Source organism: Dama dama, chromosome 9 (assembly GCF_033118175.1).
Source record: "Dama dama isolate Ldn47 chromosome 9, ASM3311817v1, whole genome shotgun sequence".
Classification (NCBI taxonomy): domain Eukaryota; kingdom Metazoa; phylum Chordata; class Mammalia; order Artiodactyla; family Cervidae; genus Dama; species Dama dama.
Window position 1 is genome coordinate 28,997,043 of NC_083689.1, and position 26,966 is coordinate 29,024,008.

General features: G+C 33.9%; 1 protein-coding gene and 1 non-coding gene across 2 annotated transcripts in view; one reads left to right on the forward strand and one right to left on the reverse strand.

Moving 5' to 3' along the window:
• The window catches only part of SLC12A2 (solute carrier family 12 member 2), a 98,230-nt gene that overhangs the window by 30,809 nt on the left and 40,455 nt on the right, over positions 1-26,966 (reverse strand). The window contains exons 6-17 of the mRNA XM_061150859.1: positions 26,303-26,413; positions 25,590-25,698; positions 22,676-22,803; positions 22,495-22,579; positions 20,433-20,584; positions 16,126-16,233; positions 13,277-13,400; positions 12,157-12,258; positions 10,685-10,840; positions 9,290-9,389; positions 4,951-5,062; positions 1,538-1,678 (exon numbers count right to left, since the gene is read on the reverse strand). Of these exons, the coding sequence (XP_061006842.1) occupies positions 1,538-1,678; positions 4,951-5,062; positions 9,290-9,389; positions 10,685-10,840; positions 12,157-12,258; positions 13,277-13,400; positions 16,126-16,233; positions 20,433-20,584; positions 22,495-22,579; positions 22,676-22,803; positions 25,590-25,698; positions 26,303-26,413 (1,428 nt within the window). The remainder of the gene's footprint in view (positions 1-1,537; positions 1,679-4,950; positions 5,063-9,289; positions 9,390-10,684; positions 10,841-12,156; positions 12,259-13,276; positions 13,401-16,125; positions 16,234-20,432; positions 20,585-22,494; positions 22,580-22,675; positions 22,804-25,589; positions 25,699-26,302; positions 26,414-26,966) is intronic.
• LOC133062942 (U6 spliceosomal RNA) lies at positions 8,691-8,797 on the forward strand. The gene has a single exon (XR_009694262.1). It is a non-coding gene; the product is annotated as a U6 spliceosomal RNA (small nuclear RNA).

Consider the following 26,966-nt stretch of genomic DNA (forward strand, 5'->3'; position numbering starts at 1 on the left):
TAACTTGTGCAGGCCTTCTTAAATTCTTTGTACCAGTCCAGTCTCCTCTTCCCAGGGTCTGGTCCTTTAAAGCACTTCAAATCTACCACGACCAGAAAAGGCACTAAAGACTGTACTATGGTTTTAATTTTTACTTCTGTCATTTAGGTTTTCTCTTCTTTTCATGTCTTTTACTCCTTTTAAAAAAATCTCTTATTGATTTATAGTATTTCTTTATATATTGTGGACCATATTCTTTTGCTGACACCATGTTTTCTCCTTTAGGTCTGTGGCTTCATTTTTCATTTTCATGCTTTCTTTAAGAAGCAGTTTTATATGTTAACTAAAAAAAATAATTGGTTTCTTCATAGTTCAACTTTTTGTGTCTCATTTAAAAACTTCTTCCCTAGTCCAGCATAAAAAATTTATTTTGTTTTCTTTTAAAAGCTTAAAAATTTTTCTGTTCTTGTTTAGGTCTTTCAACTCACCTGGAAATGTTTTTTGTTCATCTTTATAAAGACCTGTTATTTTTTTTCCTCACATAATCAGTTTTCCCAGTTCATCCTTTCAATGTCATCTCTGTCATGTATTTAATTTCCTATCAAAGACTCAGTTTCTACTCAGTTGAAATGTCTGTCCCTACTTCAACACAACAATTTCTTAATTACTATAGTTTTATGATAAGGCTTTATGTTTGTGAAAGCAATCCTACTTCCACCTCTTATTATTTCAGAGGACTGCCTAGGCTATTCTTAACCATGTGCCTGTCAAGTTTTTTTTTTTTTTCTTTTTATTTATTTATTTATTTTTTCAGTGGGTTTTGTCATAGCTTGTCAAGTTTTAAAAGACACAAAATAGAAAAAGGCCAGTGACAGTACTCTGAATCTCCCACTCTATTTTAACAAAGTAGCTCAAACAAAGCAAAACAAAACAATGGGCTTTTGCTTGAAGTTTTCTTTTGAAGAAAGAGGTCCTATAAAAATAAGTTGGCCAACACTGTCTTCCTACAACCTTAAGAGTTGAGGAAACTGAGTTTCAGAGAAGTTAAATAATTTTTTTGTTTGGTCCAAAATCTATAATAAGGAAGTAGCAGTGCTAGCATTTAAACCTAGGATTGATTCCAAATCCTATATTCTGGTTACTATGCCAAACACAATACCTACGATAAGTGTAAGTTTAGAACTAGTAAAATAATAGTGAGAAATAAAATAAGGAATTAAAATTTCTTAAAAAATTAAATAAGGACTGTCATTACTTAATACTCTCTCCAAAAACCCCAGTGAGTTTTAGCAGGGAGTGAATGGGAAATACCTTAGGAAAAGGACAGAAATAGGCTAAGATAATTCACAATGAGGTTCTTTGTTGTCAGCTAACAGCACAGTATTTCTATAGGCCTTTTAACTCTCAACTTACACAAACTGTACTGGTATACAGTAATAAAGATATGTTGAAGGTTTACAATTTTTATTAATGTGAATAATGAAACCTGGAATAAAAAAAATTTTGTACACTTACACAGAATTAAAACATTATCATTTAAAAGAGGTAAGAAATTTACCTGCATCAAATATTGTGCACCCTCTCTCAAATCATCTGCATGTACTGGAGCATAAAAAGCCTTCATTTTGTTTTTAATAAGCCACCGCTGATATTTAGCTTGATCAATGGACATCTCTTTCACAGCTTGTCTTCGAGGGCCCTTTAAGGTAAAAATATTAATGAGTCTTTAACTGAAAGGTAATCCATTCCATTTTCATAAAAAAGCTTCCTGTTATCTTGGCTTAAACAGGGCATCTAAACATGGCTGTGGGGGTAGAAGGGAAGTAAAATATAATGCTAGCATTTTACTCTCAAATGGGCGAATTATATTCAGTAAAGATTATGAAAAGACAGTGTTGATGGAACAAAGGCACAGAAAGAAAAAGAGAAGGAAACACAGACTTTGAAAAATAAGTAAGTATTGGTAGTAGTAAATGAGAGAAATTATAAAGTACTGAAAATGGAGAAGAGTTTACACAGAGAAAAATAAGAGCCTTCTGTTTTTCTATGGAAAGTTTCCCATCTTGTTTTTAATTTGTCTCAAATGTCTAAGTTAATTCTCAGAAACCTAGAAATATCATTAAAAGTCAAAGTTAGCTATATAAATTCATTTTTCCCTTTGTACTTCTGTTGAACAATTACATATGAAAGGAAATGAGTTTTTTCAACTTGCAATTCTATTTTATTCCTTGTAAGCAACACATGAAATGTATATGGTTTTACCTAAAATGTATTAAGAAAAAACAATATAAAAATAAAGATTAAAAGAATTAATATTGTCAAAATGGCTATTCTACCCAAAGCAGTCTATAGATTCAATGCAATCCCTATCAAGCTACCAACGGTATTTTTCACAGAACTAGATCAAAGAATTTCACAATTTGTATGGAAATACAAAAAACCTCGAATAGCCAAAGTAATCTTGAGAAAGAAGAATGGAGCTGGAGGAATCAACCTGCCTGACTTCAGACTCTACTACAAAGCCACAGTCATCAAGACAGTATGGTACTGGCACAAAGACAGAAATATAGATCAATGGAACAGAATAGAAAGCCCAGAGATAAATCCACGAACCTATGGACACCTTATCTTTGACAAAGGAGGCAAGGAAATACAATGGAAAAAAGACTACCTCTTTAACAAGTGGTGCTAGGAAAACTGGTCAACCACTTGTAAAAGAATGAAACTAGAACACTTTCTAACACCATACACAAAAATAAACTCAAAATGGATTAAAGATCTAAATGTAAGACCAGAAACTATAAAACTCCTAGAGGAGAACATAGGCAAAACACTCTCCGACATAAATCAAAGCAAGATCCTCTATGACCCACCTCCCAGAATATTGGAAATAAAAGCAAAAATAAACAAATGGGACCTAATGAAACTTAAAAGCTTTTGCACTACAAAGGAAACTATAAGTAAGGTGAAAAGACAGCCCTCAGACTGGGAGAAAATAATAGCAAATGAAGAAACAGAAAAAGGATTAATCTCAAAAATATACAAGCAACTCCTGAAGCTCAATTCCAGAAAAATAAATGACCCAATCAAAAAATGGGCCAAAGAACTAAACAGACATTTCTCCAAAGAAGACATACAGATGGCTAACAAACACATGAAAAGATGCTCAACATCACTCATTATTAGAGAAATGCAAATCAAAACCACAATGAGGTACCATTACACACCAGTCAGGATGGCTGCTATCCAAAAGTCTACAAGCAATAAATGCTGGAGAGGGTGTGGAGAAAAGGGAACCCTCTTACACTGTTGGTGGGAATGCAAACTAGTACAGCCGCTATGGAAAACAGTGTGGAGATTTCTTAAAAAACTGGAAATAGAACTGCCATATGACCCAGCAATCCCACTTCTGGGCATACACATTGAGGAAACCAGATCTGAAAGAGACACGTGCACCCCAATGTTCATCGCAGCACTGTTTATAATAGCCAGGACATGGAAGCAACCTAGATGTCCATCAGCAGATGAATGGATAAGGAAGCTGTGGTACATATACACCATGGAATATTACTCAGCCATTAAAAAGAATTCATTTGAACCAGTCCTAATGAGATGGATGAAGCTGGAGCCCGTTATACAGAGTGAAGTAAGCCAGAAAGATAAAGAACATTACAGCATACTGACACATGTATATGGAATTTAGAAAGGTGATAACGATAACCCTATATGCAGAACAGAAAAAGAGACACAGAAATACAGAACAGACTTTTGAACTTTGTGGGAGAATGTGAGGGTGGGATATTTCAAAAGAACAGCATGTATGCTATCTATGGTGAAACAGATCACCAGCCCAGGTGGGATGCACGAGACAAGTGCTCCGGCCTGGTGCACTGGGAAGACCCAGAGGAATCCGGTGGAAAGGGAGGTGGGAGGGGGGATCGGGATTGGGAATACATGTAAATCCATGGCTGATTCATATCAATGTATGACAAAACCCACTGGAAAAAAAAATAAAAATAATAAAAAAAAAAAAATAAAGATTAAAAGTTCACCTTAATTTTACATGAATAAGACAAGGAACTGGAGAAGGAACTGGCAACCCACTCCAGTATTCTTGCCTAGAAAATCCCATGGACAGAGGAGTCTGGTGGGCTACAGCCCACGGGGTCGTAAAGAGTCAGACATGACTTAGCAACTAAACAAGACAAGGAATAGTACAATTTATCATTATTAGTAGAAAAATTGCCTCTGTGCAATTTCTTATGCTCAAGACTCCAATCTGAATCTATCTACCTGGAGACAGACTGTGAAACTCCACAGGGCCCAAGTGGAGTCAGTGTCTGTGTGTTCTTCCACTACCCTGCACACACATTTTACTACTAAACAAGCTGAAGATTAACTCCAGCAGGGGCTGGGACATAGGGCATATGACATGCATTTCTAATACCAAAATAAAATGAGCAATAGAGCCTGGGAGGTAAGTTAATCTGGTAAATAAACACCCCAATTTCTTATGCAGAAAAGATTCATCTAGTGATTTTAGCTAAGAGGCCAAAAACAAAACTACTTTCAGATGAACATTTACCCCTGTTTTTAGTAATTTCCTTACTCATGAATAAAACTAAAATGAATGGGCAAGAATTCAGCTTTCACCCTACTCTTTACATACCAGATACTAAATATTTATCAGTACCATGATTTGTCCACCACCTCTTCTTTATTCTGACAAGTAAATATCCGTAGCGTTCTTAGGACTTTATGAGATTTATCAGTAAGAAAAAAACACATACCGAATTCCATTCCGGTTCCTTAGTTTTTTTTAGTTCCTTAGTAGGCTGTTTTTCTTAGCTAAAGCAATATTGCTTCCTAAGAGCTACTCAAATTGTTTCAAATCTAGAAAGATTCACAAATTACAAATGACATACAAAGAGTGAAAAATGTTTTAATACAGAAGACAAAACTAGGACTTACCATATGCACATGACCACAGATCATCAAGCCAACATTTTTTGTGAAATCGTGAACAAGATGAAGTAAAGCTGGGCGTGAATTTGGCGCACCCGTCATAACAAGACACTGAGGCCTAATTTAAGATTAAAAGGAGAAATGTAATTAGAGAAATTTAAGGTTTTGATAACATGGACATGATTTCAAGTTGCTTCTATAACAATACATTGTTATACTAGACTCTCCTTTACACAACTGTCCTCAAGACACAGGCTACACGATTCTCATAGATGACGACATAACCAGGGTTCCTTGGTACATGAGAAATGCAGAACAAAACCTTCTTTGAGCAAACATCATACCAAATATCCTAAATTAATAGGTAATATACATCAAGATTCTGGGAGATACTACAGAAAGAAATGACCATGTCCGATTAAAAACATGTAACAACTTTTCATCTTCTAAAGGTAATAAACATTACAATTCTTTCACAGAGTTCACAAAACTTCCTGAGAACATGGCCATGTCTTCATGTAAAGAACAGGTCCCTTTCCTTCTTAGCTTGATCACATCATACTCACTTCTGCTTAGTAACATCAGTCTTCCCTAATCTAGCTTAATTTTAATGAATGTTGTTCACCTATGGTGAGGAAAAGGTTTCTATTTGAACTAAAAGTTTTAATTCTATTTCATTACATTGAAAGCCAAAATTAATTCAACTGCCTTTCCAAAAATAAGACAGTCACATGATTTTTCATGTATTTTTAACTCTTGATTTTCATTGACTAGAAATAAAAATCAATCTTGTTTGAGGAAAAAAATTCACATATCCATTTTATAAATTCAAACGGATTCACAAAAACTCATTAAAACAATGTGTATAGTTAAACTTTAACAAAGAGCAGACTAAGAATTCTGACTTACCTATTAAATTAGTTAGTAGCTCCTAACCATACTCATAAAATAAACAGGAAAAGCTGAATAAAGACTACAAACTGATTCAGAATTTTAGCAAGCCATCTGAAAAGCCAGTTCTGTCTGGAAGAACAGATTTGAGGCAACCAAACATGAAGTCATCTTCTAAAGGCCCAGAGACTGCTAGTAGTTCAGTCTCTCCATCTGAGCGTTAGCAGGTTACATGGCTCCCCAACTAATCACTGCCTTTCTTAGCCTTCCTAAAAGTGGTCCTATGACTGATTTCCAGCCCATATGATGTTCCTAATTCCTCATCCTATCCTTCAAAAGGAACCTGGGTCACCCTCCATACTTTCTTTCCCTTTTCTGTGACCTAGGCTGTGGAGTTGGTGATGTCTTTGGCCATATGGACATAAACACATACCCTAAGGGAATGGCAGGCTGATGAGGTAAAAGGAAGAAATGTGGGACTTGAGTGACCAAGTGCAGCCAATCTATGTATCCATCTACCTTTGGACTATCACAGAACACTGATCTCCATCTTGTTTAGCCACTTTGTTTTTTCAGCTTTTTGTTATGGTAGTTTAACCTATTACTAATATAACCTCATACTATGGGAAATGAACTTGTAGTCCCTATCTTTACTAAACAGTAAACATGCTAGTCAACATACCACAAAGGCATAATTTGGGTATAATATTGTACCAAAAAAAGGTATAGAACAAAGTATATTAGGGATGACTTCTAGTAGAGAGACTCTCTCTACTAGAATAGAATATTCTATTCTAGCGTGAATATCTGCCTTCATCTTTACTCCCTCTTTAAAAATCTCCATAGTATGATAGGATTTTTTTTAAGTCACCAAAATATGGAGAAAAGGATAGGACACAATTGCACTGAAATTTTGAAAGCCAGAAAGCACATGCAAGAACAATAAAGGATTTGACAAATCAGGAAAAGGCTAAGTGATAAATGAGCATAAGAGAAAACTGTGATTTAAAGTTTGCATAAGAAGCATCTAGATGAACCCAAGTCATTTCCATCACTATGATGGGCAACTGTCCTTAACTTTCTCCAACCCTATTAGGCTAGGGCTTATGTGTTAGAGGCCTGTGGTCTGGGAGCAGTAACTGAGGGCATAAGCAACTACTTTAAGCAGGAAATTAGGAAAACATTCGCTATATGCTGGAAACTGGAATCTCCAAGCTGCCTTCTCACTTAGCTCTCAGAACTGTGGTAGCCAGAACTTTATCAGTAAGCAAAGATTAAAAGATTCTTTTCCGAGAAATCTAATCAAATTAAAAAAGAAAACTTCTAAGATGACTTAAATTTCTCAAAGAACCATCATGGTCACATTAATCTCCATTAAGGGCTTGAGTGAGAGCCCCGCCCCCAATGCAGAACTTCCCCAGCCCCAGATCACAGACATTTCAGACAAGGCTAAGTCTAAGAACCCAAATTAAAAAGGCAGGAAACGACAAGAAAGACACCTCAAGGAAACAGAAACTACAAAGTGAAGAAAACAAAATCTTTTGGCAAATTTGGTGAAGGCTGAGACAGTGATACACAGAAAGTGAAACAGGAAAAACAATTTATTGGCTACACAGAAAACATAAAACCTGTGCAGGAAAAGAAAGCAATCATAATTTACAAGGCTAAGCTCTGAATTATGCTTTAGAAGTCATACAAATATAAACATCAAGTCTAATCTAATCAAAATAATGACACAAAAATATACTGGGAGCATAGGGTAAAGAGAAGGGTGTGTGTGTGTGTAATAGGCATGCATGGATGAAAGAAATCGAGAGATAATGCCTAAAATTAAAAATCAAACAATACAATAAGACAAACATGCTTTTGGGGAATATGAAGTAAATACTACACAATTCAGCTAAGAGTTGAAATTGGCTACGGGTGGCATAAAAGAAATAGGGATTTGAGAAGTAGGACAACTAATTTTCACAACAAATGTAAGCTTTTCCTCTTTTAAATATGTTCATGTATAATTCTGATAAGAATTTTAAAACACTTGTTAGAGTAAACTTTTTTTAAAAAGTTTTTTTTAAAAAATTCCTATTTCTATAATAAGTCAAAGAACAGTTTTTTATTGACGGCAAGTTAATTCTGATTCTTGATCATACTCTCAGTTCTGGGACACAGCTTTTTACGCAAAGGAAGGATTTCTATTTTCTGCCATACTTTGCATTAACTATTCAAAACATTAAAAATGTGCTGAAATTCAAGTTTTTCTTCCAGGGCTCTCATTTCTTTTCCCTATTTCTTTCTACTCCAAAACTGAAGATCTGTGGTCTATGGGAATCTTTCATTCGAGACAACAAAGTGGTGGGGGGGGGGGGGGTGGATATTCAAAGAGTGACAAAAAGTATATATTAATACAAAGATTTTTCTTCTTGGGAGAAATTTGGTAGAGCACTTCTTTTCTGGCACTTTTCCACTCTTGAAATTTTCTTTTAAAAAGATTTTGTCTTTTGTTTTACATAAAACAGGAACTTATTCCTGTGATTACTGTGCAGAAGCCAATGAGACGCAATTACTCATGACTGGAGTTGCCTGTTCAGAACCAGGCTTACGTGAACAGTAGGAGAATGACTGTCTAATGGTATATTTTTTAAAAAGAACAAGCCTACTTTTAGCTACACTTAACAATTATCTATAATTTTTAAGAATCTATATAAATATATTAATACTTTTGGATTTACAACAGTGCTTTAGTAACTGAATCTCATCAACTATTAGAAAACATACTGAATTAAGGAATAGCTTTTAAATTGATGACTGATAAACTACTTTAAGATAAAATAAAAAGTAATATATTGAAAGAAGTAGTGCTCGCTTCGGCAGCACATATACTAAAATTGGAACGATACAGAGAAGATTAGCATGGCCCCTGCGCAAGGATGACACGCAAATTCGTGAAGCGTTCCATATTTAAAAAAAAAAAAAGAAAAAAAAAGAAGTAGTAAGGAATGCTCTTTACTCTGACATTGATTCTTTATCACAAAAACTGATTTCTAGTTCCACAGTGAGAACAAAGCCACTAACATGAAAATATTTACCGCCTTAGTCAAATTATGAAACAAGAATTTTTATGAATTTCATCCTTAATAGTTATAAACTTGAATGGCCACAGAGGGGGGGAAGAAGTTTACTTTAATGATACCTATTTAAAAACCTTCAAAAAGAGACCTCCAAAACTTCTGTAACATTTTTATAAGGTAAATGATAATTTTTCTCTTTCTAAAATTTTGAGAAGCCTCAACCTTGTTTTTGAATAAACTGCTCAAATCAAACCAAACAAGAAACAATATTCTATGCTTTTAGATAATTTTTCATGAAATATCACCACATGAAAATATTACTAAACAATAAATGAAGAACTGATTGCCATCTAAAACAAATGTTTCTGTGTTACCTGATCACTTACCTGAAGTTTTTCACGTGGTCTTCTACTCCAGAAAGACGAATTGAATGCTGCAGTGCATTCAGGTAGGTCAGAGCTTGTGTAGAGGAGCCCCAGTTCACATCTGTGAGAGGACAGTGTTCATGCACCATAATACCGGTAATCACAAGTCATCAATAACCAATGCTTTCACATTTAAAAAATCAGCTGCTAAAATAAACTGTTGTACTCAGGAATTTCAATAGTTCAAGTCTACAGCATGAAATTAAGACAATGCTAATCTGAGCTATTATTAACATTTAAAGAAAATATACAACTTGGAAAAGACGAGATGAAAGGACTGCAGACATGCTGTGCATGCAACTCAAAATGAGTCTTGCAAACAAAGAAAACATTTAAAAATTATTATTTATACAACCAAAGGTCAAGAAGGAAAGAGGCAGATCTATGATTGTTATAAAGTACTATTTATAGTACTTCACCGTTCAAGTTATTTGAACATCAAGGCAAATTTTACTTCTTATTGAATAAACAGTCTAAACACAAATGATGATTTTAGACATGTTACTTTATAGAGACGTAATAGGCATATTAGAGAAATAATTGTTTCTAAGATATTTAAAACAATATCTTCTTTGTCCATTTCATTTCTAAAGCCACCATTCTAATCCAAAACCTCATTCTCTCATACTTGGATTACAAAATGTTTCCTCACTGTTTAAAATAACTACACTGCAACTCCTCTTGTCATCTCTTCCTAACCTACTCTATTGGGCCACAACTTTTCAAGTCTTTTTCAATAGACTTTCCTGTTACATGCTATCACACTAAATAACTGGACTAATACTAACCTATCCCAGCATCTGCTTATGTGGAGATATACCCAGCAGTTATCAATGTTACACATCCTAAATAATCTTTAACTATTTCCCTCTTTATTTCCCAGTTAAGTACATCTGTCTAATTTTCCTTGCTACACAGTAAGCTAGTGGGAAGATACTATGTGTTCTAATACTTTGTGATTCTGTGGTACAAATTATAGTAGGTACTAAACCACAGTAGGCAATACATATAATGCTTACCAGGCTAATAGAAACTACTGTTTACATAAAATCCTTTCAAAGATTAATTTTAAAACATATTGAGTAAAACAATGTTTATTACATGAATTTTTTATTTTTCTACAAATAGGATTAATTAAATTTAACTCATGGGTAAGAATGAAATTCCACAGAATAAAAAGTCTTGGAGTAACTTTTTCATTAAAACTACATATATTTAGAAATAAAGCATTTTAGGTTTTATGCAAAGGGCCTTTGCAAAATACAAAAGATGGATGTTTAGATATGAAAAGGTACAAAGAGTGTCTAGACATTTTTTAGCTTGAAATACTAAATAGTAAGAGAGAAGACTACTGACCTGGTTTTTTGTAGGTAACATAAATGTAAAGTCCAAGAACTATCACGTATGTTAGCAATGCAGCCCACCAGTTAATGACAAACATGACTATGCAACAGAGAATCGCTCCAAGAAGTGATATCCACATGTTGTAGTATTTGAATGCAGGACGCCACCCTAACAAAACAAATAAATAGATAAATAGAAGTCACTCAGCTACCTCATATGCATGCACAGAATAAATTTCTCTGTGGCTGCCACACTGAGAAGTCTTTAAATGTGAAATGTAAAGCTAATTAAACAGTAAAGTCATAGACCACTACTGATCATTATGTCATGATTCTTGATAGCCATGAAGTGGGCACATCTATTTACACCAACACTATCCTATCTTACTAGTTCCCTATTCAAAAAGTCCTTACTAAAAAATACAAATCAACCTAAACTCAGTGAATGCTAAAGATCAGAGAAGATTAAAAAATTAGGTTTCAAGTTGAGTCCTTAATAATGAGATTTTATTTTCTGGTTTTTAGCACAAGACACATCCATATGTTAATGAATATAGAAAACAATTCAAATAAATTGTTCTTCAGAATTGTTAAAAAAAACCTCATCTACTTTCTAGAAAAACTACAGAAACATATCTTACTATTTGGCAAAGTATTTCATTTTGATAAAATTTATATTCTTTTTTAAAAATTAAGCTTTAAATTTTGAGGTAAGTGCAGATTCACACAAAGTTTTAAGAAAGAATATAGAGATTCTGGGGACCCTTTACCTAATTTCTCCCAGTGATAACATCTTGCAAAATGATACCAAAATATCACAGCTAAAATATTGATATTAAAATAGTCAAGATAAAGAAAAGTTCAACACAAGAATCCCTTGTGTTGCCCTTTTATAACTACACCCACATCCATCTCTAAACTATATATTCTTAAAAACTGAAGCTAAGATGTTTGTGTCCTAAGTTCCCATGTTTTATCTTTCTTGTTATGAGAAACTTCTAGGCCCATAGAAGCAATAGTGTTTTTGTTACTTCATTTCCTTCTCTGATGTCCAACTGTTGTCATGGTTTATAACAAAATACCCATAAAAACTGTATATGGAGTAATTTTTCAGTTGATAAAGACCCCTTATATTAGAATTCCACAGAACTCATTGTGTTAAAAGTATTCCTGGATAGGGTACTATATCATAACAATGTTCTTAGAACTGATAAATACAGGAAAAAACAAAATAATTCTTTCACAGTTAGCCAGAATTTGAGATTAATGCTATTTTAAACTATTTGAAGCAAGAAACAAACATTGTTTACCAATAAACTGCAAAAAGATCTCTGAAGACTCAGTTTGACTCAACTATAAAGGCAGAATGAAGCATTAGTGAACTAATTCCACACATGCCATCTTTTGAAATGTATTTAAGTTTTATTTTCTCTAAAATCAAACATTGTCACATTTACGAAACTTTTAAAGAAAATGTAAAGTCACCTGGAGATTTTGCAAGTGATGCATGAAATACTGAAAAATTGATCAGTGCATATGATGCAAGGAAGAAGTTAGAGATAATTGGAGCAATAACATTCAATTCAGCTGCAAAAGAAACATGAAGCACATTAAACAGACATATTAAACATTTTGTAACTTTTCAAAACTATGAATCATTTCAAACCTTTAGATAATGCACAGTGCTCCTAAATCCACAACCCAAATTTAATGAACTTTGCTACACATACTTCATATACTTTAAATCATATCCTACATACACAGTAGAAACCTCCTTTATGACTCACTCTCCCAAAGCTGAAATATTCTTTCCAGTGACGTTATACTGTTTTCCTACACTCATATATGGTTCACAAGGATTATGGAGCACTGTTTTGGCTGTTTTAAAAATTACATAAATTATATCATACTACATTATCATTCGGTAATTTGATTTTTTTTACATTCATTATTTTTGAGATTCATCCATATTAACATATGAAAACCAAGTTTATTCACATTTTTACTGCTGAATATTATTCTGCTGTTTCACTCAAGTTGTTTCCATTTTTCACTATTATAATTAATGACACTAAAAATATTCTTATATATGCAAGTTTCTGCAGGGTACAAAGCTCTAAGAACTGGTGGATCATAGGAAACTTGACTAAAAATTGCCAAACTGTTCTCAAAAAGTAGCTATACCAGATCATTTTTAAGCATCAGATGAGAGTTAGTTTCCATGGTGTAATCAAAAGTCCAAAAGTTCTTTAAGACCCATTAGCTTCCTTACAATCAGAGGCAAAGGAGCCAAAAAGATCAGCAGAGGTTCTACCTTCATGGAAGACACCGTAATCCTTTACCCTATGCTATTATCATACTTGTTTTAGGGATAAGAACGTAGGAGCTCCCTTTAGCCTAATAGGTAGTCAGTGAGGGTAATGAGCTTGAGCAAATATTTAATGAACGCTATTATCTAGAGTATTTTGTAAACACTCTTTTCCTTTGATTAAAAATAAACTTAGTATAGCAGGCAAAGTAACATCTTATGACTTAATGACTCAATGTTGAAAGTTAATACTATAAATGCACCAAAATCTACATTAGCACACATGTACAGACTAACCAATTAAGATGAATCCAAGTGCAATTAAGAATGTTAAGATGTAGCCACGAAGAGGTTCATTATTTTTCCCATAACCTTTAGCAAACATCTGGAAAGCTGGGTAGATGTTGTCCTTACATAGAGCCTAATAAAGAAATGTAAACATTAAAATGGAATACATCGAAATAAGACATACAGATCTGCTTACAGTTACAACAGGTTAATCAGGAAACGAACCCAAGTTTCTAATTCTTGGTCCTCTTTTTTTTCTTCTCATACTGCATCATCAACAAATTGTAAAGAAGATTCAAACATTTCTGGTATCAGAAAGGCAGGAGATTTAGAATACACTGCAGTTTTTATCTATTTTACCCCACAGCAGTATGACAGTCTTACATGAATAAAAAGTCAAAGAAGCAGGCATATATATACAAGTGTGGAAGCTTGAGAAGTATGATAGATGTGAAAACCAAGTCCAAATCTAAGACTTAAAGCAAATAAAAATCCTAATTACAAAACTTAATCACTTTTTTTTCTTTTTTTTCCATTTATTTTTATTAGTTGGAGGCTAATTACTTTACAATATTGTAGTGGTTTTTGCCATACATTGACATGAATCAGCCATGGATTTACATGTGTTCCCCATCCCGATCCCCCCCTCCCCCTCCCTCCCCATCCCATCCCTCTGGGTCTTCCCAGTGCACCAGCCCCGAGCACTTGTCTCATGCATCCAACCTGGGCTGGTGATCTGTTTCACCCTTGATAGTATACTTGTTTCAATGCTCTTCTCTCTGAACATCCCACCCTCACCTTCTCCCACAGAGTCTGAAAGTCTGTTCTGTACATCTGTGTCTCTTTTTCTGTCTTGCATATAGGGTTATCGTTACCATCTTTTTAAATTCCATATATATGTGTTAGTATACTGTATTGGTCTTTATCTTTCTGGCTTACTTCACTCTGTATAATGGGCTCCAGTCTCATCCATCTCATTAGAACTGATTCAAATGAATTCTTTTTAATGGCTGAGTAATATTCCATGGTATATATGTACCACAGCTTCCTTATCCATTCATCTGCTGATGGACATCTAGGTTGCTTCCATGTCCTGGCTATTATAAACATGCTGTGATGAACACTGGGGTGCACGTGTCTCTTTCAGATCTGGTTTCCTCAGTGTGTATGCCCAGAAGTGGGATTGCTGGGTCATATGGCAGTTCTGTTTCCAGTTTTTTTAAGGAATCTCCACACTGTTCTCCATAGTGGCTGTACTAGTTTGCATTCCCACCAACAGTGTAAGAGGGTTCCCTTTTCTCCACGCCCTCTCCAGCATTTATTGCTTGTAGACTTTTGGATAGCAGCCATTCTGACTGGCGTGTAATGGTATCTCATTGAGGTTTTGATTTGCATTTCTCTGATAATGAGTGATGTTGAGCATCTTTTCATGTGTTTGTTAGCCATCTGTATGTCTTTTTTGGAGAAATGTCTGTTTAGTTCTTTGGCCCATTTTTTGATTGGGTCATTTATTTTTCTGGAATTGAGCTTCAGGAGTTGTTTGTATATTTTTGAGATTAATCCTTTGTCTGTTTCTTCATTTGCTATTATTTTCTCCCATTCTGAAGGCTGTCTTTTCACCTTGCTTATAGTTTCCTTTGTTGTGCAAAAGCTTTTAAGTTTCATTAGGTCCCATTTGTTTATTTTTGCTTTTATTTCCAATATTCTGAGAGGTGGGTCATAGAGGATCTTGCTGTGATTTATGTCGGAGAGTGTTTTGCCTATGTTCTCCTCTAGGAGTTTTATAGTTTCTGGTCTTACATTTAGATCTTTAATCCATTTTGAGTTTATTTTTGTGTATGGTGTTAGAAAGTGTTCTAGTTTCATTCTTTTACAAGTGGTTGACCAGTTTTCCCAGCACCACTTGTTAAAGAGGTAGTCTTTTTTCCATTGTATATTCTTGCCTCCTTTGTCGAAGATTCTGTCTTTGCATCATCAACAAAGTGTAAAGAAGATTCAAACACTTCCAGTATCAGAAAGGCAGGAGATTTAGAATACACTGCAGTTTTTATCTATTTTACCCCACAGCAGTATGATAGTCTTACATGAATAAAAGTCAAAGAAGCAGGCATATATATAGAAGTGTGGAAGCTTGAGAAGTATGATAGATGTGAAAACCAAGTCCAAATCTAAGACTTAAAGCAAATAAAAATCCTAATTATAAAACTTAACCACTTTTCTTAAAACAATACTGAAAATAGTTTTAGGAAATATTCTATACTTCTCTGTATTAATTATAACAAGAAATTGAGAACAAAGCTGCAGAATCAATACTTCATTTGTTTTAGTAACAAAAAGTACTTTTTGTGCAGTATCAGTTGTTTATTTATTTGATGCTCACTAAAGGGAGATAATGTTTTATTTATCATTATATCCTGAGCACCTAACATAATGTATGGCACATACTAGACATTCAAATATTCATAAAAATAAAACATTTATTTTGGCATTATGCTAATAGGAACAAGATAAAGTATCTTCTTTTGATTTGTGGTACTTTTTATCCTCTGTAAGACATGAAAATTTATGCTAACAGAGTATGTCAAAAAAGCAAAAACTCATTACCATTTCCAGAAATACTACTCAAAAATTATACCCTGTCAGTGGATAAATGCACAACTGTTTATATACATATACATATCGACATTCCTGTGGCATAAAATTAAATATGCCACTCTTGATATATGCGTTGGCATGTATCATATAAATACACAGGGCTCACATTAGTAAATAAATCATTTAAAAATATTAAAAATCCCATTTGAAATATATTACCTTGCCTACCTTTTTAATAAAATTTGCAATGTGAAAATACTCACCTGAAATATTTTGGGTGCACTCACAAGAGATGCTAATGCAGAAGAAAGAGTGGCTGAGAAGATACCTGCAGAAATTAATGGTGCAAAGCCTGACACCATGCTCATTACCTTAAAAAGTGACAACAATGGAAAAGTAAGTCATATACAATTCAAAAAAATCCACAACACTATATACATCTTTACTATTCTTATGAAGAACACTGATAGTAATACTGGGGAGAATATGATAACAAACGCAATAGTCCACAGTAATAATGGTTCCTTACATGCATTACAAACTTCTGAAAATGATGTATCACCAACCCTTAATTAATGTTAAAAAAAAACTTTTTATTTTGTACAACATCAAAGGCGAACACAATGGCAGCAAGAAGAGCATGCCAAACTACAAAATATGCATCAGTTTCAACAGGCCAATCTTTGCATTATTATAAATCATTTCACACATAAATGTTCCAGATAGCATTTCATGCATAAATGTTTCAGTGTGTACCTCTAATGGGTAAGAACTTTTAAAAACTGTAACTACAGTCACTGTCACATCTTAAAAACTGCTTAATTCTTTAACAGCATCAAATACTCAATTGCATCCACAGTTTCCAAATTCCTTCTCTTTTCTTGCTTTTTAAAATAGTTCATTCAAATCAGGATCCACAAAAGGATTACACTTTATATTGAGTGGTTTTGTCTTGTCTTTTTCAATCCACAGATTTATCCTTTCTTTACATTTTATATTATTTCTCCCAGAGAAACCCTATGCTCTGGATTTTGCTGACAATCTCCACTGCCTTGTTTAATTTGTTCCTCTCACCTCTATTTCTAGTCAACTGGTAGGTAGATCTAGACAGTTAATCAGACTAAAGTGCACAATAATACTCCAAACTGGTATGATACACTTCTGTCAGGAAGGTTGTTTCTTTTTTTTTTTTGACGTTAAGATAGTAGATTGGTATCGTGGTTATGTTTTTTGTTTGTTTTTAAAGAATCCTTATTTTTTTCAGCTAAAAGTAGAAATATCCAGTCAAAAAGATTTAAGTCTAGGAGTTGCCTCTAAGTAATCTGTGAATTGGGGGTCTTAAACAAAACACCACTAGCCACGCTTTAATAACTGATGAAGCTAGAAAATGTGTATGTCAGGTACATTAGATCTCTCTCTTTGAACATGTTCAAATATTTCCCTATAAGGAAGTTAAATTTAAAAAATATAGATCACTAACTTAGATGATGAGAAGGCAATAAAATAAACCCCAAACTGAGGGGCATAATGCAAAGTAATTTGCCTGAACCCTTCAAAACGTCAACATCTTGAAAGATTAAAAACAAGTAGGCTGTGAATTCCTCTAGGTTAAAGCATTTTAAAATAACACAACGAAAGGCCATGTGTGACAAGAGACTGAATCCTGGATCAGGAAAAATGAACTGGGGCATTACTGGAAGAAGTGAGGAACTATGAATATGGAATATATATTTAGACAATAGTATTTCATCAACACTGGGATTACTTGGGTGGGATAATTCAACCACACTTGTAAAGAATGTTCTAAATACTTCAATCTGACTGTCATGTTGTGATGTCTATAATTTATTTCCATTGGTTTGAGGAGAAAAATACTATACCTATAAACAACCAATAAATACAAATGAAGGGTAGGTAGGTAGGGTAGGTTTTCATAGCACTGTTTCTTGTGTACCTTTAAAATCTGTCAAAATATAAAGTTGACTTTGAAGAACTGTTTAATGGATTTAGGTACTATTAATTTGATCTATCCATTATAAATTTTACCAGTAGTAAATGATCATCACACTTTGCTTATAAAACAATGGTGAGTCAAAGGTTTCTGAGGACATTAAAATATAGAAATATAATAAGAAATATAAAACTAAATAAAATTAAACATTTACAATAAAGTGACCCAATTATATGTGCATACATTTATCAATTATATGCAAAATAGCGGTATATAGTGTGCCTTTATATAGATTTCATGATGGAGTCTCCATTTATATGCTCCTCAGTAATGTTCTATTCACCATTCTTCATTTCTCCAAGTGATAAGCAATTAATAATTTGACAGAATTTTCTTTCCATTCTCTATCACTTCACAAAGTACTTTTAAAAAATTTACTTAAATTAGAAAAGCAGATTTACATATGCCAAACTCCTATACTTTGATTAAGTCCATACTTTCTATACTTAGACTTAATAAAGACAACATACTTTTGTAGTTTAAGGCAACAACACAGAAATCTGATTGGCATTTTCAGTCACTGGGCAGAGACCAACATTTGTGCCTTTCATACACAATATCAATGTCAGAACTGGCCTGAATAATTAGCTGGACATGAATACTCTCTTTCATTCTATGATTTTGCCTAGTCTTGTGACTAGAAAAAACAAATATCTATTACATAATTGAGTTCAATATTTTTAACCACTGAAAGTGCAGCCAATTGTTTGAAACTATACAAAAGAAAATATACATAATGCCATTAAAAATTTTCATGTAAACTACACAGATTCTACATAAAATGTCTACATAATATTTCTACATAATGTTCTGAAATACATTAAATCCTCAACTATTCTGTTCATTAGGTTTAAATATTACTGGAAAAACACGAGGAAGCAGAATTTTTATTTTCCACTTTGAATTTGTAGATCTATCCTATAACTTTACCACAAAATATCTTGTATTAATCTCCTGAATCTATCTATACCTTTGAGTTTTTTCTTTCTAGCATCCTGAGAATTATCAAGCAACTCTCAAAATATCCTCCAAATTCTAGGAGTTCCTTTTCATCTTATAAGTCTTATCTAAAACTCATAAATTTTACAAAAATAGAATAAATAAAAAGTAGGACTGGTACTTGGCAAATACTTGAGCAGTAGTACTAATCTTTATTGGGTCTTCCTTTGTAGATCAGTCAGTAAAGAATCTGCCTGCAATGCAGGAGACTCAGGTTCGATTCCTGGGTCAGGAAGATCCCCTGGAGAAGGAAATGGCAACGCACTCCAGTATCCTTGCCTGGAGAATCCCATGGACAGAGAAGCCTAGCAGCCTACAGTCTATGGGGTCGCAAGAGACGGACATGACTTAGCGACTAAACTAGTGCTACTACTACTAATCTTTACAGAGTTCACATGTTTACTAGTTCACAAACTTTTAAGCATTCATTAATAATTTAATTCTGCTGTTCAATGGTGGTTTAACACAGCATCACGATAAGAGCCATATTTAATTAAATAAGACTGCTGATACTGATCAATACTTAAAAGGGCATTTATATACAGAGGAATTAGGAAGAAATCTCAAATCAGAAAGCTGAATTCATGTCAGTTAGTATGTATTTAAATTGCTCAAAAATAAAAACAAAATACTTAGGTGTAAATCTAACAAAAAATATACAGGACTGATGTTCTGAAAACTACATAATAATGATGAAGGAAGTCAAAGAAGATCTATTTAGATGGTAGAATATATGTATTCATGTAAAGCTATCAATTCCCCCCAAACTGATGTACAAGTTTAATGCACTTCCTACCAAAATTCCAGCAACACTTTTTTGTAGATAAACATAGATTATTCTAAAATTTACCTGAAAAAGCAAAAGAACTAAAATAGCTAAAATAATTTTGAAAAAAGAATAAAGCAGGAGGAATCAAGCTACCTGATTTTAAGACTGATAATCTAAGTACAGTACTCAAGAAAGTATGGCATTGTTGGAGGGACAGACACATCAGTGTGACACAACAGAGAAGCCAGAAACGGGCCCAGTACATGTGACCATGTGTGAGATGCTTTCTTACTTTCTCAAACAGTGTACTATATATAATTACTATTTATTATACCCTATTGGAGAAGTGTTACCCTCTGGGGCCCTTTTGCCCCTGAACAGGCTCAGGTTTCATTATTTTATATTTTTCTGTTTGCCCAATTATTTACATGGGGCTTCCCAGATGGCACAGTGGTAAAGAATCCATCTATGAATGCAGTAGACTCTGGTTCAATCCCTGGGTGGGGAAGGTCTCCAGGAGGAGGAAATAGCAACCCACTCAAGTATTCTTGCCTGGAAAATGCCGTGGACAGGCAAGTGTGGCAGGCTGAAATCCTTGGAGTTGCATAGAGTTGGACATGACTGAGCGACTGAGCATGCACTATTAGCTGCATACCATCTTCACTGATATATGAGTATAAAGCAATAGCAAAAAGTTTTAAGTTTTTGCTATACTCTGAATGGTAGAATTGACAGCAGTTTGACCTCTAGATGAACACAGAATATTTGTATAATATAAATTTGATGCTCACCTGGAAGTTGTTCATTAGGCCATAGGAACAAGGATTGGTTTCACAAGATGAAAAATCAAAGTTTAATTTGCAGGCTGCAGAAGTACAGTTTGTCAGCTCTGTCACAATGGTGTCATTGACGTTCCCGGTAGCATCCCGAACAACACAAGAACCTGAAGCACAAGTGACAATGAGGACAAATAATCAGGCTAACATTTACCTTCATTTCAAAATTATATACACCCATAAAGAAAGGGACGGCACGGACTGTATGCACTTGCTTACAGTGTGAATAGAATGTGGTGTATTACAGTTAGGAAAGCTTCACCTGGGACAGAATCTGGGAAGCACCATAGTCCCCAGGACTGAGTCAGTGAAATGAAACCTTACGAAGTATGTATATGTATACACTTAAAAATCCTGTAAACATCACTGTGAAAATGATATATTAGCAAAATCATTTCCTGTACTACTTGATTAAAATGTCCTAAAGCAAATACAGAAACACTATGTTGAAAAAGTTCCAAATGGCAGAAACAGTTTCATATACTCTGAATACTTTATATTTAAAATGTGCCAAGATCAGACTTGAGGTAACATCAAATCTTCTGTGAGGAAAAGTAATTTAAACATGAATGAATTATATAATTCTATTTAAACCTTTGTATCAAGTAAGTTCACCTTGATAATACAAAAATATAAGGTGGGAGGAGTTGGGGAGGGATGGTCTGGGACTCTGGGGTAAGCAGATGTAAGCTATTACACGTAGAATGAATAAAAAACAAAGTCCTACTGTATAGCACAGGGAACTATATTCAATATCCTAGGATAAACTATAATGGAAAAGATTAGTAAAAATAATGTATATCCACATATAGCTGAGTCACTTTGCTGTAAAGCAGGAATTAACACCACATTGTAAATCAACTCTGCTGCAATAAAAAATAAATTAAAAAATTAAAAAAAGAAAACATATAGTATCTGAGATTTGCAGCAGACTGAATAATCAAATACTATGAAAAATCTGTATTCTATAGTCGATGAATTTGGAGTTTGTGATTCTTTTGATTAGTACTAGACTATGATTTCTTCTTGTAGTATGCTTAAAATTTTTAACTGTAAAACCTGAATTTTAGAATTTAGACATTAAACACAATGCTTATACTTTAGGAATATGATTTCTGGATAAAGCATTTAATTGCATGAATGTACAATAAATTCAAGACAAGACAGCATCTATAGCCAGTGTATGCAAATTATATGTAAAATCAGTAGTTATTGTTTTCTAGACTAGAATGTTTCAGTTAAAGAACCTATCTTAAATTGGTCTTTCAAAATTATTTACTTACTTACTTACTTGTAAATAAAAACACCAAAACCCTCTTTGTCATGAAAACAATTTCTAAAGGCAGTGCCATTATCTTATTTTTGGCAGCAAAACTGGCTTCCTCACACATAAAAGATTTAGAGACGGGCTGACCTCTTAAGTCCTTTCTTCAAGTACTATAACATTATGATTCCATCATTTTATTAAAATAGTTTAAAATCATTTTCATTAATTTAGTAATACTTTTCATTCAATGTAGTATCTCCTATTAATTGAAATCAAATTTTTATGGTAAAAAATGTCAGGTTCTGCATAATGGCCTTGAAACAATCTTAATACAGTAAGATTATATAAAAACTTAAAAAAATAACCATCATAAACAAAAATATGCTAAAATTTGTGAAGACTGGAAAGTAAAATTCATTTACTTCTACACATGAATTATATTTTCTGTAAATATGTCTCAGTGAAATTTAAGAATCTGCAGATGAGATTTTATATAACTTTCTAACTTACTATATAATTAAATGAAAATCCCAGGCAAGAAACAATAGAGTATTTGGTGGCTTAGACAACATGTATTAAGTCACCACTAGCTTACTTAAGTACTTTTGAAATAAAATACAAAACTCCATGTCTTTTTATTGAAATAGTTCTTAATTTAAAAGTTAGAAATATAACGTCATGAAAACGAATATTTATAGTACATACACCATTAAACGACTGAAACACATAGAGAAATGTAAGGTTATTTACCTACAGATACTGCAATTCCTATGTAAACCAGTGTAGTAATTAAAATGGCTAAGAGTGTTCCTTTGGGTATGGCTGACTGAGGATCCTAGAAGACAAAAACATTTTTTAAAGTCTACCTTTAAAAATAAATATATGTGTATCATTTTTATATGAAATCAGTAAAGTACTTTATAATACTTACTGCAAGATCACCTGAGATATTTGCTCCGGCCAGAATGCCAGTTGCAGCAGGAAAAAAGATGGCAAATACAGAGAAAAATGTCTCTTCGTCTCGAAAATCTGGCCCAAAGTTCTCATTAAATATTTCAGCTATAGAGAATAAAATATTTTTGGCAATTAATGGATAGCAGATTAGGCCATAAAATTTTAGGTTAAGAGTAAGTGGTGAGCTATGATCCCTGACTTTTCTTCAGTTCCAATAACTGGTAAATTCTTGAATATTTTCAAATTCAAGCACTGGTGTTCCTCTTTTCTTGTATGAGGAAAACAGTTTACATCCAAAATAGTGGTTTGATCTGGTTCATGCACTATTATTTTGTATACCTTACTAATTATGTTTGAAATACCTCTAACTTGAGTCTTAAGACAGGCCAAGAGGTCAAAGAAACAAGAGAGCAGGTAGAAGGAAAAAAAGGACGTCACACTAACCTGGAACCATTTTTTTCCCCTTACATCCAACTTATCTGTACTGTTTTCTCTATTTCCTAGGGGTGAACTGTTTGACTTTTGAGGCTATCCATCAGGTATTTAGATAATTTTTAGCTAAGACAAACTACATAAAGATCCTTTCCATTTCAATAATAATGAAAGTGTCAACTAGTTCCTACTATTTCCGTCTATTCTAATAGGTCCTCAAATTGAAAAAACCAATAAATTGTCATCTATCCATCCACTCATCCATCCATCCCGTATCTGAGTATACACCGTGTGCCAATATTGGAGCCATCTGGTATCTCAAGGTCCTGAGAAGTCCAATAGCAACAAGCTACCTTCATGGAACTTAAGGTATCAATAGTAGTAGTAGTTGTAGTTTAGTTGCTAAGTTGTGTCCAACTCTTGCGACCCCATAGCCTGCCAGGCTTCTCTGTCCATGGGATACTCCAGGCAAGAATACTGGAGTGGGTTGCCATTTCCTTCTCCAGGGGATCAGGAATCGAACCCAAGTCTCGTGCATAGCAGGCAGATTCTTTACCGACTGAGCTACAAGGGAAGCCCTTGTAGTATAAATAGGGAGCTACCAAATAAGTAAAAAAAAAAAAAAAGGTCACTGCAAACAGCAGTAAAAGTACTCAATGGAAACAGGGTGTTGTGACAAATAATCAGAGAGAGATAATCTAATTCAATGAGTTTATTACACAAAGCTAAAATGATGCAACTAAGGAGTTAACACTTAAGTTGAGACTTGACAGAGCAGGAATCAGCCATGTGATGTTCCAGGAAAGAGTACAGCAGGAATGACCAACAACATATCGAAAGGCCCTAAGGCAGGAAGGTGGTTTAGCTCTTTTGAAGAACTGAAAGAAGGCAAAGCTCTCACCGTACGGGGGAGATGAAATGAAATGGAAGGGATCAGCAGGGGTAGATCATGCAAAATTTTATGAGTTTAGATTTTGTACTCAATATAATGAAAAGCCAAGGTGGGCACAGAATCATGCAAATGACATGGTATGATCAACGCTTATGTGGATGCTGCAGAGATAATGGACTGAAGGATCAGCAACTGAAGCAGGGGAACCAATTAGAAGGTTACTGTAGTGGTTCAATCTAGTGATGGGAGAATAATAGTGATGAGAGAAGGACTGGAAAGAGAGCAAGGAGAAAACACTGAGATCCTGATTTCTTTCATGTATCAGGATGGAGAAGTTCAAGAAGGGTTAATTAGGAGGGACATCAAATAAGCAGTTGAATATATACTTATATCTTGAGTTTAAAGGAGAGACCCAGGAATAGAAACATGTCAGTCTCTTGAAAGCATTTTGAGAATAGATATTGCCAAAGGAAAGAATATAGTTAGAAGGCCCAGGACAACACTGTACAACTCTGACATTTAGAGGATGAAAGAAGAGAAGGGGTAACAGGAATAAAAGACAGAGACCAGAGAATTAGGTAGGAAAGAACTCACTAGAATACAGTGTCTGACACCAAAGGAGAATGGGACAGCCAAATAGAATGTTGCTGAGAGTCAGGAGACTGAAAAAACAAGGAGTTTTTGTCAATTTAACACAGGCAGACCCTTTACCCTAAGGGAAAAGTAACTCTGATGCTATTGCAACTCTTCTTTCTGGCTTTCATTCAGCCTTGAAGAGACAGGTTCAGAACATCAGCTCGGTGGAGGGAGTGGGGCGGAGATACAGAAAGACATTTTATAAAATAATAAATGACACGTAAATTATACCTGTAGTGAAAGTTAAGAGGCAGAATGAAAAGGGTTATGGAAGATGAAAACTGGAAAATTCTCACGCAATTAATAATGTAAACTGCAGAATTACATCAAGAAACTATTTCTAGTTGCTTTCACAGTCTCAGGCACTTTTAGACTATTGCGTTCAAACACAACTAAAAGAATGGTAAAGCAACATTAGAACAGAAGTTACAATTTCAGTAACAAATTCCCCAAATGAGAACAAAAGTACTTTTCCTCAGTAGCACTGATTTCTCTGTTTTATCATCTTTTGTTTTGCTAATGATGAAAAATGAAAGATATAAATAAAAGTGATTTTTTTTTTACTCCAATTATACAATAAACATAAAGAAACCAAACTAAACTGGACGGTCAATTAGTGTTAGTCACTACGCCAAACTCAATTACATTACAAAATATGAAAAATGTACTAAATTTATTTAACACTAGAATGCTATAATGTGCACCTTAAAACAAAAAATTCTTTCTTTTTTTTTTTTTTATTTATTTTTATTATTATTATTATTTTTTTTTTCCAGTGGGTTTTTTCATACATTGATATGAATCAGCCATGGAATGGATTTACATGTATTCCCAATCCCGATCCCCCCTCCCACCTCCCTCTCCACCCGATTCCTCTGGGTCTTCCCAGTGCACCAGGCCGGAGCACTTGAAAAAATTCTTTCTTACTTACACTTATAACCAAAGAAACCTTTGGGCTTCTTGCTCTCCAATGGGATAAATGTTCCTATGACGAAATCAGCTATAGCAAGTAGTAGAATCACCAAAAGAACAATCTGAGCCTGAAATTTTAAACGTTAAAAATAAAAATCAAACATACTGTGTCTATATACCAATTCAGCGCCATTGGAATATAACTCCCATAAGGGAAAAGATTTCTGTCTTGTTTTCCCAGAGCCTCACACAGTGCCAAGCACAAAGCAGGTGCTTAATAAATTTTTGTTAAAGGAACAATCTCAGAACATTCAATACATTGAGGGAAAATGGAGAGCAAAAGTAGGGTCATGCCAACTATTTCCAAAGTGAGTTAAAGATGTGTGTGTTAGATGTGCTAACAAATAACACAAATGTTAAAATATAGAAAAAAACTAGTACTGATATTACCTTTAGTAACTCCCTCTGACATACCCCGTAATTCATTTTTTTCTTACATACTGTTTGATTACCTCTTTAAATGACTAACTACTAAATAAATGAGTATTATTTCCAAATACTCCCCACCTTGTCAAATAGAAATGACCGTATATGTAGACGTCTTTGAAAATGGCCACTTAGGAACCTTCAAAATCTAAAGGTATTACCATACCTTAGAACATACCTAAAACATAAGCTCTAAAAGTCTGTACATTCAACATTTACAGAGGTCCCAATGATACCATTACTTACTTTTGCCTCCCACTCCATTCCAGCTACTGAGATACCTAAAAGGATCACCACGGTAATGGCTCCAATAATTCGGATATCATTGATTTCATCTATCATAAGTATGGAATGTTCCTACAAAAAGAAAGTAATAGAATGAAAAATATTATTTACTTCAGCTAAATTCTTCAGTTCTTTTTGAAACATTTTAGAGATATCACAGTTCTTCACAGATAGAAGCTGAATAAATTCCGATTTAAGGAGTAAATAGGGAGATCTGGCAAAAAAGAATGAATTACTGTTTACTATTACGATGTCAAACACCTGAAGACATCAAAAACATGATCAAATATTAATACTGCTATATTTATAAAGACTCAAATTTTAAAAAATGAATTGCTAACAAGCAAAGAAAAAAATCATAATATGACTAAGTAGTACTAATAGGATTTTTTTAAAGTTACAAAGAAGAAATGTATTTTGTATTCATTGTGGTTAGTGAATTCAGCTTTCAACAGCCTCTTCCATTGCATAAGGAAAAGAGAGAACACACTTTCATGCAACTGTCCAAAGTCACACTATTCCATTCTAAGAACAAAATTATTTGTGGCTAAAATAATGACATTAAAAACATATACTACATTAAACAATGAAAGACTATGAATTCTTAATGATTATACTGTTTGCT